General features: G+C 51.6%; 2 protein-coding genes across 4 annotated transcripts in view; both read left to right on the top strand.

Annotated features, from left to right (window-relative positions):
• The first annotated feature begins 611 nt into the window (after positions 1 to 611).
• Positions 612 to 17,418, top strand: part of DHRSX (dehydrogenase/reductase X-linked) — a 170,848-nt gene continuing 154,041 nt past the window's right edge. The window contains exon 1 of the mRNA XM_053579543.1: positions 612 to 745. Within this exon, the coding sequence (XP_053435518.1) occupies positions 637 to 745 (109 nt within the window). The 5' untranslated portion in view covers positions 612 to 636. The remainder of the gene's footprint in view (positions 746 to 17,418) is intronic.
• On the top strand, positions 613 to 12,808 carry ZBED1 (zinc finger BED-type containing 1). 3 transcript variants are annotated; one of them, XM_053579540.1, is made up of 3 exons: positions 628 to 745; positions 3,527 to 3,619; positions 8,921 to 12,808. In XM_053579540.1, the coding sequence occupies exons 2-3, from the start codon at positions 3,608 to 3,610 to the stop codon at positions 11,063 to 11,065; spliced, it is 2,157 nt and encodes a 718-aa protein (XP_053435515.1). In that variant the 5' UTR covers positions 628 to 745; positions 3,527 to 3,607; the 3' UTR covers positions 11,066 to 12,808. The 3 variants fall into 3 exon arrangements, with proteins under 3 accessions (XP_053435516.1, XP_053435517.1, XP_053435515.1); XM_053579541.1 differs by lacking the exon at positions 3,527 to 3,619 and having other exon boundaries at positions 613 to 745; positions 8,921 to 12,783; XM_053579542.1 differs by lacking the exon at positions 3,527 to 3,619 and having other exon boundaries at positions 615 to 745; positions 8,924 to 12,783.

The raw sequence follows: 17,418 nt of genomic DNA, 5'->3' as shown, positions 1-17,418 counted from the left end.
ATTCCAAAGGGGGTGAAGGTTCTGGGGTCCCAGATGGGTTTGGAGGGAGCCCGGAATCAGGGTGGTGGTGGTGGTTGGTAGGGGGTGAAGGTCTGTGGGGGGTGGGGGTCTGAGACCCCCAGTGGTGGTCAGGGCGGAGTTGGGGGTTCCTGGAGGGTTTTTGCGATTCACGGTGGGGGTCTGTGGTCCCTGCGCGGGATCCGGGTGGGGGTTCCGTGTCGCGGATGAGATCCAGGAGGGGTCCCAGGAGGGGTGAGGGTGGAGGATCCGTGGTCCCCGTCAGGGTCCAGTAGGGGGTCGTGATCTTGGCGGGATCCAGATGGGGGTGTGTGGTCCAGATGGGATCCCCAAGGGAGTGGGTGGGTGCAGAGGCCCAGTGGGGGTTCTGGGTCGGGGTCCAGGGTCCGTGCGGGGATCCAGGCCGGGGTCTGGAGTCCTGGCGGGGTCGGCGTGGGGGCTGGGGTGTCGGCGGCAGGTGCGCGTCCCGGGTCCGGGCCCGGAGGGGCTGCGGGGCGGCCGCCTGTCGCGGGGGCGGGGCGGGGCGGGCCGCGGCGGGGGCGGGGGCCAGGGCCGGCGCGCTTCCGTCCGGCGGGGCTGCGCGGTGTCCCGCGGAAGCGGCGGCGCGACCGGGCGGCCATGTCGCCTTTGTCTGCGGCGCGGGCGGCCCTGCGGGTCTACGCGGCCGGCGCTGCGGTGCTGGTGGCGCAGCTGCTGCGCCGCTGCCGCGGGGGCTTCGTGGAACCAGGTCAGCGGGCGGGCGGGGGTCGCGGCGCGGGGCGGTGCATGGGAGGGGACCCGGCGAGGGCTGGGGGAGGGGCGCGGCCGAGGCCGGCGTGACCCGGGCGTGGGGGGCTCCCGGAAGTCAGAGTTGGGGGTGGCCTGGCTTGGGAAGGGGGGGCGCGCGTCTCCGGGACGGGCCCTGCGCGCCCCCCGCCCTGCCGAGCCCCAGCGCTCCTCCCCTGGCGCGTGCGGCCTCCGGGCCTGCTGGGGGCCGGGGTCTCGTCCTGAGCCGCCCAGTTTCCTCCCGCTCCCGGGGTCTCCCCCCCGGGGCCTGCACGTCCCCGGGCGCCTTAGACCGCAGGCAGCTGTGCCCGGCGCCTGGGGTCGGGCCTGCACCGCGCGCACGCCCCTGGGCCCGGGCGGGGAGGGGGCAGCGTCTGGGAACCCTGGGCCCCCGACCCCGCGTAAGTCGGGACCGGCCGTGCCCCCGGGACGGGCGAGGGGCGCAGGGTGGGTGCCTGCCCGGGTTAGATGTCCGGGGACGTCTCAGCGGAGGGCGCTTCCGCCCAGTGGCAACTTTGTTCCCCCGGCCTTGCAACGCGTCCTCGCAGCCACCCGCCCCAAACTTTCTGCGGCAGGACCCGTTCGCTGTGGTTCTACGGCTGTGCGTCCTGTTTAATTCCTATATTGACGCGTGCAGAGCTTAAAACTGAGAAACCTCTGGTTGTTTACTTCTGGGGACTGTTAGACGTCGCAGGGCCCTCCCGCCGTGCTCGGAGTGGGTGGAGGGATGATGATGGGCAGCCTTTATTTTAAATTAAAAAGTAGGGGTTTTCCAAAGTGCAGCGCGCAGAGGCGAGCGAGGTGCTGGCTTCCCTGCAGTCGGGCTCTTAAAATGTCTGACCCGAGTAGTCGGTTGCGTTTTGGACTCTGCTGCAGACCTGATGGCAGCTCAGAGGACAGTCACAAAACGGGGTGGCAGGGATCACACCGTTTGTGTATTTTTGTGAAAATGCCTCTGTTCACCTACTGGCCCGCAGGGCTGCTGGGGCCACACTTTCAGAAAACCGTTCTCCAGGAGTAGATATTTTTAAGGGGCCTCACACTCTCAAACCTATACCCGGAGTGGGGGTGGAGGAAGAATCTTTTTTTTGAGAGCTGCTTGAACTTAGTGTTTTAATTTTCTCACACCTGTTTTCCAGTGTTTTTAAACCCTGTGGGGGTCATTAGAACAGAATGGAAGGGAGTCGGGGGCAGTCTTGCGACCTTGGCCTGCAGGCTGGGAGTGGGGGGTGAAAGCTTTTCCATTAAATCCCTAATCACTTGGAAATTGAGTAACTATTTAAAGCGGCCTAACTGTCTCATTCTTGTGGGTTAATGTTTATCTGAGCAATTTTGCTTTCACCGTGGTCTCTTTGACCTGCTTACAGAGCCTGCTAACATGCTGACTGGGCAGAATTAATTATGTTTCTCAGGGTTCCTGCAGTGATGAAACCCAAAAGCTCGCCTTGAAAACTTGCTTATTGGGTCAGAAATGGGTGCCGGATTGTTCTTTCCTTTTATTGTTTTTTTTTTTTTTTTTTTAAAGGTGGTTAAAAGACAAGCCTCAGAGGAACTCCTGTGTCACCCAAGTGAATTTGCACCCAAGTGTCAGACAGAATCGCTCTCTGTAAAGATTAACTTTATTAGCTGACCGTTATCCACCCGGACGCTTCCTATCTGGGGATTAGAAATCATTTTTCAGGTCTGTGTGTGGTGTCCAGCTCTCTGTTTGGCATTTTGGTTTTGCTTCTAACTGGCAGGGTTTTAACCTTTGCTGAGGGAACGTTGAACTTTGCCCAGCTGTGTTGAGCAAGGCCAGGAACCAACTGGAGTGCCCGTTGCAAAAATGATTGTGCTTTTTTCTTTTTCCTTTATGACTTTTTTTGTTGTTGTTGTTGGGGATTCATTGAGGGTACAAGAAACCAGGTTACACTGATTGCATTTGTTAGGTAAAGTCCCTCTTACAATGGTGTCTTGCCCCAAAAGGTGTGGCTCACACCAAGGCCCCATCCTCCTTTATGACTTACAAATGGAATATGCTCTTAGTCACTTTGTAAAGGGAATACATGTAACTGATTGGAGTATATGAAGAGAAGAGAGGGCTAACCTGTAAGTTAACCCCAAATGTTTCTTTAAAGCTCATAAGTTGGCAACTCTACCCAGTAGACCCTCCCCAGCTGATACCCTCCCTACACCGACCACCTCTTGAAGTTGACCTAATTTCATAGACCAGACACGCACCACAGGCCTGGTTGCCTGTGATGACCACCTCTGTATGGTTCTAGTCCCTTGGGTCTAGAGCACCTTACAGAGCTCCTATTGTAATTACAAATTAACAGTAGATTTTGGTCATACTTTTATGGACACAGTTTATCAGCAGCTTTCTAAAAGAAGAGTATTTTCTTTTCTTTCTTTTTTTTTTTTTTTTGAGACAGAGCCCTTAGTAGAGTGCTGTGGCGTCACAGCTCACAGCAACCTCCAACTCTTGGGCTTTAGTGATTCTCTTGCCTCAGCCTCCCAAGTAGCTGGGACTACAGGTGTCTGCCACAACGTCCAGATATTTTTTTTATTTTTATTTTTAAGTTGTTGTCATTGTTGTTTGCTGGGCCTGGGCTGCATTCCAACCCTCCAGCTCTGTGTATGTGGCTGGCGATCTAGCCACTGAGCTATAGGCACCGAGCCAAGAAGACTGTTTTCTTAAGAGTCTGTCTAGATCAGTGGTTCTCAACCTTCCTAATGCTGCGGCCCTTTTTTTTTTTGGCAGTTTTTGGCCGGGGTTGGGCCTGAACCCGCCACCTCCCACTTCTCTGAGCCACAGGCGCTGCCCACTGCGACCCTGATACAGATGGTCTATACAGTAAGGTTTATCTGTTGATCAGATTTTATTTAATAGAATACATGATTGAATTAGCTTGTTTTCATATCCTAAAATGACAGCAAATTGAACATTGATATGTCTTGAAATCTGTCAAAAATGATCCTATGGTATTAAAAAAAAGTACTTGTCATTATTAGCAATAGGATGGTCTGTCAGATATCACATTTTCTCTGATACCTCCATGAGGGAAAATGGGAGAGACCTGTTTTTGAGCCCAGTTCAGATACTGTGCAGACTTTCCTTAAAATATTCTGTTGTGTCCCATAAATGCGTCAATGTACAAAGTTATGATTTAATAAAAAACAGTTAAAAACAAAACGGTCTGTTGTGGAGGCGCTGGTAGCACAGTGTTACAGTGCCAGCCACATAAACTAAGGCTGGAGGGTTTGAACCTGGCTTGGGCCCAGCTAAACAACAATGACAACTGCAACCAAAAATAGCCAGGCATTGTGGCAGGTGCCTGTGATCCCAGCTACTTGGGAGGCTGAGGCAAGAGAATCACTTGAGCCCAAGAGTTTGAGGTTGCTGTGAGCTGTGATGCCACGTCATTCTACCAAGGGTGACATAGTGAGACTCGTGTCTCAAACAAATAAACAACAACAACAACAAAAAACAAATGCCTTCATAAGCCTTGGTGCCCATAGCACAGCAGTTACAGCACCAGCCACAATACCAAGGCTGGCAGGTTCGAACCTGGCCTGGGCCAGCTAAACAACAATGACAACTGCAATAAAAAAATAGCCAGGTGTTGTGGCAGGCGCCTGTGGTCCCAGCTGCTTGGAAGCTGAGGCAAGAGATCTCTTAAGCTCAAGAGTTTGAGGTTAGTGTGAGCTTTGATGCCACAGCACTCTACCCAGGGCAACATAGTGAGACTCGGTCTCTAAAAATTAAAAAAGAATAATAACGCTTGATCTCTTATGAGTTTCATATTTTCTTATGCTCTTGTGTTGCTATTTACTGACCTTTTCATTTCAAAGTGGAGCTTAAAAAAAGGTGACTATCTAAGGAGACAAGTATGGTACCGTGTTTAACTGTAGTAATTATTTTTCTGTGTGTGTGCATATCAAAACTCCACGTTATCCAACGTAAGCATGTAATTTTTTTAAAAACCAAATAAATACAAAGAAAACTCTTTTCGCAGTTTTGAAATAGATAATACAATTTTTAAAATTTTTGTGTTTTGCGACAGAGTCTCCCTCTGTCACCCTGGGCAGAGTGCTGTGGTGTCGTAGCTCACAGCAACCTCAAACTCTTGGGCTTCAGCCATCCTCTTGCCTCAGCCTCCTGAATCGCTGGGACTACAGGTGCCTGCCACTATGTCTGCCACTGTGCGTAATTTTTCTGTTTTTAGTAGAGAAGGGATCTCACTCTTGCTCACCTGGTCTCCTGGGTTCCAGCAGTCCACCTGCCTGGGCCTCCCAGGATGCAGGATACAGGTGCGAGCCACCGGACCCAGCCAATTATTAACTGTGGTCCCTGTTACCTGAGGTAGAGAATGAAGTTATTTCTCCTGTGTCACTGAAACTTTGTGCACTTGACTCTATACTGTGTATTTTTTAAAACAACAAATAGCTGTAATCTTCAAAGAACAAAGCATTAGAGAGAGAGCTGGCTTCCTTTGCAGTTTTTGTTGGCCACTTGGGCTGAATGGGAGGCAGCGGGGCTCTCCATCTGCTTCTTGGTCCTTGTCCATGAGCTGTGCTGTTTCCATCGGATCACCCCAGGGTGAACTGGAGCCTCCCCATGTGGGCATGAAACGGGAAAAGGCAGGACCTTGCAGGACCCCTGAGAGGGTCTTGGGGACAGCACGCCAGGGAGGCTTGGACCATCCTTTGAGAATGAGCCAGTGAGAGGCTGTGTGGAAGAAACTTTTCCTCGTAGCCTGTCTCAGAAGCCTCTTTCTCGCCTCCTGACGAGCCTCCTCCTCGGCATGCCTACAGTGGGTGTGCAGACAGTGGGTTGTACAGATGGTGGATTGCACAGAGAGCGGATTATGCAGGTGGAGGATTGGGCAGAGGGTGGATTGTCCAGTGGTGGACTGTGCACGTGGTGCATTGAGCAGATAGTGGGTTGTATGGACCCACATTGTGCAGACAGTGGGTTCCACAGACGGTGGGCTGTGCCTGGTGTGGGTTGCACAGATGGTACTTCCTGCAGACAGTCGGATGCAGTCCCTTGGCTGCTGTGACCTGTTCACAGGAAGCCCTCCTCCTGGGCAGGTTCATCACACAGGGCTCGACACACTGGTGGCCTTATTAAAAGGGTTTTGGGGATTCCTGCTTTCAGAACAAAAATTTGCTCCAGGTGTTGGGACCTCTTTTGGCCTAATAATAATAGTAACGATAATAATAATAATAGAAAAAAAACCCCCAGCTCTAGCTGTCATGACCCCTTTCAGCCAAATAATAATAATGGAATAAAAAACTTACTCTAGGCGCCAAGAACCTTTTCAGCCAAAAAAAAAAAAAAAAAAAGTTAGGCTTAAAAACTTGTTCTAGAAGCTGGGACCCCTTTCAGCCAAATAATAATAATAATAATAATGATGATGATGCGATAAAAATACCAGTTCTAGGGTGGCGCCTGTGGCTCAGTGAGTAGGGTGCCAGCCCCATATACCGAGGGTGGCAGGTTCAAACCTGGCCCCAGCCAAACTGCAACAAAAAATAGCTGGGCGTTGTGGCAAGTGCCTGTAGTCCCAGTTACTCGGGAGGCTGAGGCAAGAGAATCGCCTAAGCTCCAGAGCTGGGCGTTGCTGTGAGCTGTGATGCCACAGCACTCTACCGAGGGCAATAAAGATGGAACTCTGTCTCTAAAATAAATAAATAAATAAATAATTAATTTTAAAAAAACTAGTTCTAGGTGCTGGGACCCCTAATAATAATAATGGAATAAAAATCATGGAATAAAAAACTAGTTTTAGGGGACCCCTTTCAGCCAAATAATAACAAGAACAACAATAATAATAATGGAATAAAAAATACTAGTTCTAGGCGCTGGGACCCCTTTTGGCCAAATCATCATCCTCATCATCTTACTAATGGAATAAAAACCTTATAGGTACTAGCACTCATTTCAACTAAAATTTAAAAATAAAGAATAAAAAACTAGTTCTAGGTGCCGGGATGCCTTTCAGCCAAATAATACTAACAGTAATAGTAATAGGATAGAAAAACGTGTCCTGGGTCACAGGACCTCTTTCAGCCTAATAATAACCATACTAGAGCAGAAAGCTTTTTCCAGGTGTCAAGATGTTTTTCAGCCAAGTAACCGTGATGGTGTCAATGTGGAGGCTGTGACACGGCCTATTGGGTCACTCAGGCAGGATTTAGCGGGGAGGGGTACTTCAGCGCCGGGAGCGAGGTGTCTGATGTCCGTCTCCCGTCTTCCCTGCTACCTGCTCCACGCCTCGGTACCCCCCTGCTCACTCTGCCGCAGAAGGGGCAGCGTTGGGGCGCTCCCTCTTTCTGGAGGTCCCAGCTGTGTCCGCTTATCCTGTATGTTCTCCTGAAGCAGCTGTTTCCCAGCTCCCACTTCAGTGCAGGCCAGGGGCTGGGGGCGGTCAGATCCCCTGTGCTCCCCCCTTTCACCTTGGGAAGCGACTGAGTTAAGAGGTGCCCGTGACTCTGGCACACTGGGGTGTCTCTCTGCTGAGCCTCAGGCAGGCGCCGTTCACAGAAGAAAAACAGTATGACCATCTGTGACCATGTGGGCGATATTCTGAGACCCCCCCCCCCCCAATCTCATCATCCAAGCTGTTGTTAGCGCTCATGATACCTTTTATAGTTTACTGTGCCCGTGTGTGTATGTGGGTGTGTGTGCGCTGGGGTTGCCGTCGCAGAGTACCGCAAACCAGGGTCTTACAACCGCAGAAATGTGTCTTCCCCCAGCCCTGGAGCCCAGGAGTCTGAGGTGCAGGTGTCTTAGGGCCGCTCCCTCCACGGGCTCCAGCAGAGGCTCCTTCCTGCTTCTCCCAGCTCTTGGGGGCTCCAGGCGTCCCTGGGCTTGTGGCTGCGTCACTCTTGCCTCTGCCTCTGTCTCCGTGTGGCTTTTCCTCTGCTGTGTTTTAAACTGACTCCAGTCATTGGGTTTGAAGTCCAGTCGAATCTCAGCAGGGCAATCTCTTGTTGAGAATCCTTCATGTAAAGACCCTTTTTCTAAAGCAAGGTTCCATTCAGGCGTAGCTGGTGGTCATAATTATTTTAAGGGGCGGAGGTAGGCCAGTCAGCTCTTTGTAGTCATGATTGAAATTTCCCTGAATATAGCCTCAGCGTTGGTTCAGAAAATGCTTGCTTGGTGCGGTTTGTAATTTAATCTCCTCTGAGTGCTGTATTCGAAGCTTGCAGATTTAACTAACCTCTTTTGATAAAACCCAACTGCCCTTTCAGGCCTTCTGGTTGCACAGGTGGCCCCTGAGTGGCATCTGGAAGTGGGGGGGTCATGTGGGAATTCCACAACAACAGGAACTCCCAGGGGGCTGGTTTCTGTGCCATGTAGATGTCCACACCGAGAGCCCAGTGACATGTACACAGGTCACAGGTGTGTCTGTGCTGTAGGTGTGGCTCTATGTATGGACACTTTCAGGATTTGCAGGATTGAGGAATTCATGGTGGTGGCTCAAACGTTCCAGAACAGTGACGCTCCTTGGTAAAGATGAGACTGTGGCATTTGAAACGGCTTCCGTTGAAAGCGTAAAGTTCGAGAAATGTGTCATCACATGTTAGCCAGAATAAAGACTGGTTTAGCCAAATTGAGGTCCTGTTTTGGCCTTTTAATGGACGTGGCCGATCTCCCATGGGGCTTGACGCAGATTCTTTTTGCCTGCGGGGATTCGGTGTGCGAACTGTGGTGGTGCTGAGTCCAGCACTTCCCACTTGTGAGCTCCAGTGTGCAAGGAGTTTCCCCAAAAGTGACCCGTGGATCTCCCCCCACTGGGTGGGTGTTTGGCGGACTTCCCAGATCTAGGAACCATTGAACAGGTGCACTAAGGAAGGTCCTCTGAGGGCCACCGCTCCAAAAACACCAAAACCAAAACATGCTTTTTTCTTCACGTGTTGGAATTGCTGCTGTGTAACCCAGAAGAAAGAGTATGCTTATGTGTCTGACTAGTCCCTCCTGCTTTGCAAAAGCCAGCCACAGGGAAGGTGGGCCCATTGGGTCATGGCGAATAGCCTTGGCTTCAAAGAGGAGATGCTTGGGTGCCCGCCTGCCCGCCCGCTCCCTGGCAGGGCTCCCGTGCGTGCCCGGGTCCCTTCTCACGCTGTTTTATTTGCTCCTTCCTAGCAGGTCCTCACGAATGAGCGGACGCGCGGCAGGCGGGCTCCGGCAGGGGCAGCGATGGAGAATAGAGGGCTGGACAGCTCCCAGACAGACCTGAAGCTAGTGGCCCACCCCCGTGCCAAGAGCAAGGTGTGGAAGTATTTCGGCTTCGACACCAACGCCGAAGGATGCATCTTGCAGTGGAAAAAAATCTATTGTCGGATCTGCATGGCCCAGATCGCGTACTCCGGCAACACCTCCAACCTCTCCTACCATCTGGAGAAGAACCACCCCGAGGAATTCTGCGAGTTTGTCAAGAGCAACACGGAACAGATGCGGGAAGCCTTTGCCACCGCCTTCTCCAAGCTGAAGCCCGAGTCCTCCCAGCAGCCAGTGCCCGACGCACTCACCATGAAGGCTGGACATGGCCACGAGAGCAAGAGGCAGCAGGAACTGACGGCTGCCGTCGTGGGGCTCATCTGCGAGGGCCTGTACCCGGCCTCCATCGTGGACGAGCCCACCTTCAAGGCGCTGCTGAAGACGGCCGACCCCAGGTACGAGGTCCCCACAAGGAAGTTCATCTCCACCAAGGCCATCCCCGAAAAATATGGGGCGGTCCGGGAGATCATCCTCAAGGAGCTGGCCGACGCCTCTTGGTGTGGGCTCTCCACAGACATGTGGCGTGGTCACAACCAGAACCGTACCTACGTGACGCTGGCTGTCCACTTTCTGGGTGTCAGTTCCCCTAACTGCCTGTCCGTGGGCTCCAGGTGCCTGAAGACGTTCGAGGTGCCCGAGGAGAACACGGCGGAGACCATCACACGGGTGCTGTACGAGGTCTTCATCGAGTGGGGCATCAGTGCCAAGGTCTTTGGGGCCACCACAGACTACGGCAAGGACATCGTGAAGGCGTGCTCATTGCTGGACATAGCGGTCCAGATGCCCTGCCTGGGACAGACCTTCAACGCTGGCATCCAGCAGGCTTTTCAGCTGCCTAAGCTGGGTGCCCTGCTGTCCCGGTGCCGCAAATTGGTAGAGTACTTTCAGCAGTCCACGGTTGCCATGTACATGCTCTATGAGAAGCAGAAACAACAGAACATGGTGCACTGCATGCTGGTGAGTGACCGGGTCTTCTGGTGGGGCAGCACATTGGCCATGCTGCAGAGGCTCAGGGAGCAGCAGTTTGTCATTGCTGGCGTGCTGGTGGAGGACAGCAACAACCATCACCTTATGCTGGAGGCCACCGAGTGGGCCACTATCGAGGGACTGGTGGAACTTCTACAGCCCTTCAAACAAGTGGCGGAGATGCTGTCCGCCTCCAAATACCCCACGATCAGCATGGTGAAGCCACTTCTGCACATGTTGCTGAATACTACACTAAATGTAAAGGAGACAGATTCTAAGGAGATCAGCATGGCCAAAGAGGTGATTGCCAAGGAGCTGTCCAAGACCTACCAGGAGACGCCCGAGATTGACATGTTCCTGAACGTTGCCACCTTCCTGGATCCCCGCTACAAGAGGCTGCCTTTCCTCTCTGCCTTTGAGCGGCAGCAGGTGGAGAACCGTGTGGTGGAAGAAGCCAAAGGCCTCCTGGAGAAGGTCAAGGATGGCAGCTACCGGACGCCAGCCGAGGACAAGATCTTCCCTCTGCCTGAGGAGCCTCCCGTGAAGAAGCTCACACTCGCGTCTACACCGCCACCGACCAGTGTCATCAACAACATGCTGGCTGAAATCTTCTGCCAGACGGGTGGCGTGGAGGATCAGGAGGAGTGGCATGCCCAAGTGGTGGAGGAACTGAGCAACTTCAAGTCACAGAAGGTGCTCGGCCTCAATGAAGACCCTCTCAAGTGGTGGTCTGACCGCCTGGCCTTGTTCCCCCTGCTGCCCAAGGTGCTTCAGAAGTACTGGTGCGTGACAGCCACCCGCCTTGCACCCGAGCGCCTCTTTGGCTCTGCGGCCAATGTGGTCAGTGCCAAGAGGAACCGGCTGGCCCCTGCACATGTGGATGAGCAGGTGTTTCTGTATGAGAATGCCCGCAGTGGCGGGGCAGAGGCCGAGCCTGAGGACCAGGATGAGGGCGAGTGGGGCTTGGACCAGGAGCAGGTGTTCCCATTGGGGGACGGTGTCAGCGGTGGCTTTTTTGGTATTAGGGACGGCGCCTTCCTGTAGGGAGGAAACATCTTATCTTAGGAGTGGTGACGGGGTAGCCGTTTGGATGTACTGCTATAAGTATCCACCTGGCTGGCTTGGTGTTGAACCTCAAAGAACATCCAGGGTCCTTGAAACCAAGAGAAAAAAGTTGGGGGAGGAAAGAAAGATGCAAGAAGAAAGACAAATGACTTTGCCTTCTCCTCTCTTGTTCATCTCTCTGGGGACCCTCTTAGGGACTGTAAATCCTGAGTTCTCCCATAGCGAGCGGCAAGGCCTGGAGGGATGTTGTTTCTTCAGAGAAACAACTACAACTTAGGACATCCCATGTAATTCACCGTTGCAGTCCTCCTTCAGGGAGAATTCAGAAAATAAACCCGAGAAGACTCTAGGTCTTCCCCTGGAACCGGCCATTCCCCAGCACCACACCCCCCCTTGGGTCTTCATCGAATGTGGTCATGTTTACATTGGAACAGGAGCAGGAACCTTGCTTCTGGGAAACTTGGAAGAGATAACTTTTGCCAAAATGCCCTTCTAGAAAAGAGAGACATCTTTTATGTTTGGGGAAAAAAAAGTGTGAATAATGGACATATGATGCAAGCACTTATAAAAATGCAAAAAAAAAAAAAAAACCGGAAAAGATGTTGAACGTGTTATATTTTTGGTGCCATGCCGGCAACCAATCTTTCTCTCCCTTGTGGAAATTATTCACTTTGTAGGCACTGTCTTTGAAACAGTCACTAAGGGGCATTTAGGTGGCTTGTTTTTGTATATTTGATTCTGAGAGTCGTCCTGGCTTTTTTTCAGGGGGAGGGAGGAATGTGTGAGAGTCGGTCTGTTTCTTGGAAGTGTTGTTTTTAAACTGTGCTCATCCAGCTTTCTCGGCACAGGTAGGATTGTTTCAGATTGCATTGCAAGAAAGGATTCCTGAGTTCTTTGTTTGAATTCAACACCATGGGTGCAATTAAAAAACAAGTAACAATTATTCCTGGATAGTTTTACCTTGGAGGTGGGCAAAATTATTATGAGCTGTGTCCCATGGTCTAGGGAAGCAGGATAAGATACTTTCCAACAGTGAGAACTACTTTTTAATTTTGAAGGGAAAACGCTTCCGCTTAGCAACCGCCTTGGTCCAAAGAGGCTTGAAGTGTTTGTCAGAGTCTCCAGTGCAATAAGATAAGACTGGTTAGGGGGGTTGGTGTGTAGGGAGGGCTGGCTGTGGACAAACCACCCCATTTGGGTCATTGGGAATATTCCGCAAGGACCCCCCAGACCTGACGGGATTGCAGAGGGGTCCCAGAAGCCACCTGTATTTTCACGTGCAGGTGACGACTTCCCATGTGTGGCTGCAAAGAACGCAGAATTCCATCCTTATATTCTCAGTGGGTGTGCAAGTTATAAAAAATTAAGTGTAAGAGAAAGCTGCTCAACTTGCCTTTTTAAGGGAAAGTTGGGAGATCTTGCCTCCCTTTTGGTCTGCGGTGGAAAATAGAGGTCAGTATTTTCCTCTCGGTGGGCTCTTACTGTGTGGTGTCACCCACGTGCCCTTCACCTGTCTCTGAGTCCTTTGGTTTATTTTATTTTTTTTGTAAATCACCCCCAAAGTGTGTATCACGAGCTGCCTCTGTGTGCCTCGTTTTTATTTTTAAGCCATTGGTTCCCCCCCTTTACTTGTACCTTGTTTAATGCTCTCAGACTGGACCCTTGCCCAGTAAAGCAGAGAAATAAATTAGCTTCCTAATGTATCTGTCAACTGTTTGCTGGTCTTGATTTGTGTGTTCGGGGTAAACCCCCTGACCCCAAGAGAGGACAGAAGGAAGTGTTTCTTTTTATTTTATTTATTTTTTAATTTGTTGACTGTTGTTTAAAGCAGTGCTGTCTCTCTGCCTTACGCTGTCAACTTAGGATGTACTTTTTGATTTTTTTTTTTTTTTTTTTTGCATCAGAATTAGTGAATGAAACTGGTGGCAGGTGGTTTTTGCCTTTTATTCTGCTAGGCAGTGTTTACATCAGATATAGTGACAGAATGGATAGTTTTATAAATCTAGGCCTTTGTGGAGGAGTCGGCCTAGAGCATTCGTCAGACTATCAGTCCTTTCTCTCCGTCTCGCTTTCCTCCTTCACTCCTTCTTTCCCTCCTTGGCTCCTTTCCTCCCTCCGTCCTTCCTTCTTCTTTTTTTTTCTTCCTTCCCTCCTCTCTCCCTCCCTGTCTTTCTCCTTCTCTCTCTCCCTTCCCCTTTCCCTCCCTCCCCTTAAGACAGCAAAGTACCCCAGAAAAAGTTGTTGCCTCCCTGTCCTTGGGAGTGATCTTTAAAACGCCCTGTTTCTGGGAGATGCTGTTTTGAGTTTGGACGGCCCATGCTCAGCCCTGATAACCAAGCATTTCTACGGCACTGGGAGAGGTTGACCATTGTTTCCCGATGACGGGTCATCACAGCGTTGAGCATTTCTTATACACAGACGTTTTTATCTGGGGCTGCGCAGCAACGCTGTCCTCACCACTGCTGGTTTAGAATCCGACTGAATCCTAAGTCTGAGTTGGGCTTTTGGGTGTTTCCCCCCCCTTCTCTGCAGAAGTGCCTCATTGTAAGTAACTAGAGTAGAACCGTTTTTAGCTGCCCAGCTCCTTACACAGACCACCCTCCCTGCGCGGAACTCCTCTCCACCCTGACCCCATCCCTGCACTGACCCCCTCCCTACACAGACCACCTCCCTGCACTGACCCTCTCCCTACACTGAACCCTTCCCTACACTGAATCTCCTCCTTGAACTGATTACCTCCCTGCGCTGACCATCTACCTACACTGACCACTTCCTTGCACTGACCACCTCTACACTGAACGTCCTCCCTGAATTGACCCCCTCCCCATACTGACCACCTCCCTGTACTGACCCCCTCCCTGCACTGACCATCTATCTACACTGACCACCTCCCTGCACTGACCACCTCTCTACACTGACCCTCTCTCTACACTGAACGTCCTCCCTGAATTGACCCCCTCCCCGTACTGACCACCTCCCTGCACTGACCACCTCCCTGCACTGACCCCCTCCCTACACAGACCACCTCCCTGCACTGACCCTCTCCCTACACTGAACCCTTCCCTACACTGAATCTCCTCCTTGAACTGATTACCTCCCTGCGCTGACCATCTACCTACACTGACCACTTCCTTGCACTGACCACCTCTACACTGAACGTCCTCCCTGAATTGACCCCCTCCCCATGCTGACCACCTCCCCGTACTGACCACTTCCCTGCACTGACCCCTCCCTACCCTGACCCCCTCCCTGCACTGACCACCTGCCTATACTGACCACCTCCCTGCACTGACCACCTCCCTACACAGACCACCTCCCTGCACTGACCCTCTCCCTACACTGAACCCTTCCCTACACTGAATCTCCTCCTTGAACTGATTACCTCCCTGCGCTGACCATCTACCTACACTGACCACTTCCTTGCACTGACCACCTCTACACTGAACGTCCTCCCTGAATTGACCCCCTCCCCATACTGACCACCTCCCTGTACTGACCCCCTCCCTGCACTGACCATCTATCTACACTGACCACCTCCCTGCACTGACCACCTCTCTACACTGACCCTCTCTCTACACTGAACGTCCTCCCTGAATTGACCCCCTCCCCGTACTGACCACCTCCCTGCACTGACCACCTCCCTGCACTGACCCCCTCCCTACACAGACCACCTCCCTGCACTGACCCTCTCCCTACACTGAACCCTTCCCTACACTGAATCTCCTCCTTGAACTGATTACCTCCCTGCGCTGACCATCTACCTACACTGACCACTTCCTTGCACTGACCACCTCTACACTGAACGTCCTCCCTGAATTGACCCCCTCCCCATACTGACCACCTCCCTGTACTGACCACTTCCCTGCACTGACCCCTCCCTACCCTGACCCCCTCTCTGCACTGACCACCTGCCTATACTGACCACCTGCCTATACTGACCACCTCCCTGCACTGACCACCTCCCTACACTGACCCTCTCTCTACACTGAACATCCTCCCTGAATTGACCCCCTGCCCGTACTGACCACCTCCCTGCACTGACCATCTACCCACACTGACCACTTCCCTGCACTGACCACCTCTCTACACTGAACGTCCTCCCTGAATTGACCCCCTCCCCGTACTGACCACCTCCCTGCACTGACCACCTCCCTGCACTGACCCCCTCCCTATCCTGACCCCCTCCCTGCACTGACCACCTCCCTACCCTGATCCCCTCCCTGCACTGACCCTCTTCCTACACTGACCTCCAGCTCACATACTGAACATCATTACAGTACCTTATGTTGACCACCTCTGCGTATTGACCATCTTGTCTCAGTCCCTTCAGTGGTCACTTACCGAGGCCTGAGGAGGGTGGGGATCTTGGGAGGAAATTATAAAGTCTTTACATGTTTTCGGGAAGGGTACAACCAGCACCAACCAGGGTGTGCCAAGTGTCAATGGTGCTCGATTCCCGTTTGCAAAGTCAATTCCCTCCCTGCACAGAGGGAATGGGACGGGAAGCCCAGAACAGCCGTTGATGTCCAGTGCAGCCACCCCTGGGATCCACAGGGTCCCAGCCTCCCCTCGCATGCAGACACGTATCCCTTCCTGTCCGTTCATTTCTGCCTTGATGGCAAACCTGCCGTGGTCACACCTGTCCTCTCTTTAACGTGGTGTCTTACCTGAGGGATTCAAGCTCTGTTAACTGTGTAGAAGGTCGCCATGCTGTGACACGGCTCCTCACCTCACCTCCCACAAGCAACAACAATGACGTGCTTACTTGGTTATTTTTTACCCCGTATTTTCTGATTTTCTGTAGTTTCCTTCCTGAGGGGCCCCTGCTGAACGTACAGGTGTCACCAGCGTCCTCAATCCTCGCTGCTGTCTTCAGTCCTAGAGGCTGTCCTCCTGTGCGGGGTTTTTCTGCATTATGGAAATCTCAACCTGAATATGTCTGTTTTCTTGTTGTAACCGGTGTGAGCTGTCACTGTGGCTGCCTGTTTGCTATCAGACAAAATCCCCAAAGTTCTGCTTCCTGTGATCTTGGTTTTATCATCTAAACAGGTCTTTTTGGGGAGAGCTGGGCACGTGGAGAGGTAATGGAGACATTTGTTTAGAAAGGGATGGGGTCAAGTTACGTCTTGGTAGTCTCTGAAGTTCACCACAACTTCCCTCTTTGGTCGGCTTGGGTGCACTGGGTTGGTGGCCAGTAGTGGGGGTTCCCTGCAGAGGGGTGGTGGCTCCCCGCTTCATTTGTTCCTCTTGCATGTGACTTTTTAATTCCTCCAAGAGTAGGAAGCTACGGATGAATGTTTACTTCAGGTGAGGCAAGCCCGGAAAAATGAAGCCTGCATACGCGATTACATTTCTGTGGCTATTTACATTTATTTTAGATGTGATTTTTGTAAAATAGGCATAGAATATATAAAATGTTATATATTATTTTTCTTTCTTTGGTTGCAAAAGAACCAATCATTAAGAAAGGAAAGTATCAGCTTATTCAGGTCTCAATGAATGCCTTTCTCAACAAGTTTGAAATAGCATCTTAGTCTGGGCTGCTATAACCAAATATAATAGACGCTCCACAGCTGACCGTGTCTCTACACTGACCACCTCGTTATGTTGACCTGATTTTCATAGGCTGGACATGCACCACACATACATATCAGTACAGTAGGCCTAGCCCTTATGTTGACCACCTGTGTGTGTTGACTAGCTGGTTACAGTCCCTTGGGTGGCCACCATACAGAGGTTCTACTATATACAAAATCTACTCCACAGACAGAGTGGAAGATGGTTCTTGCAGAGGGGACCTGGCCCTATGGTTCCTTGGGTCCCTCTATTTACGCAAAAGCTTAATTGCAGGCCTAACAAGGGGGGAATATTCATGTTATTTCTTTTGGAAAGGGTTGATGTTTTCCTCTAATAAGGGTGACGTCCCTCTTTCAATTAAATATGGTCAAATTAGACATGTCATGGTTTCAGGTGCCTGAGGGGAGTGAGATGTGAGGGTAAGAAATAATTTTGCTAATTTTACAGTAATCATGTGTAAAGTGATGCAACAAGGGGAAGGTGCTGTTGGCTTCTCCACCATCTTGGTTCTGAGTGGTTGGAACTTGTCCTGGGTCCCATCTTGTTTTGAGCAGGGTAGCTTGAAACAAAGTTTTGAGACTTCTTGACTCAAGTGAAGCAGGACTTGCATGATTATGCAATGCCTGAAACAATCTTGAAGGAGTGCTTGCCAGTTCCTTGGCTCAGTGTTGGAGGCTGGAGGTTCAAGATCCCGGCGTGGCAGGTGCTGTGAGTGGTGGAGACTCGGCTCCTGGTTCATAGATGGCGCCTTCTCG

This window comes from Nycticebus coucang, chromosome X (assembly GCF_027406575.1).
Source record: "Nycticebus coucang isolate mNycCou1 chromosome X, mNycCou1.pri, whole genome shotgun sequence".
Taxonomy (NCBI): Eukaryota; Metazoa; Chordata; class Mammalia; order Primates; family Lorisidae; genus Nycticebus; species Nycticebus coucang.
Note: the sequence above shows the minus strand (reverse complement) of the source record. Positions and strands in the feature narration are given on the sequence as shown.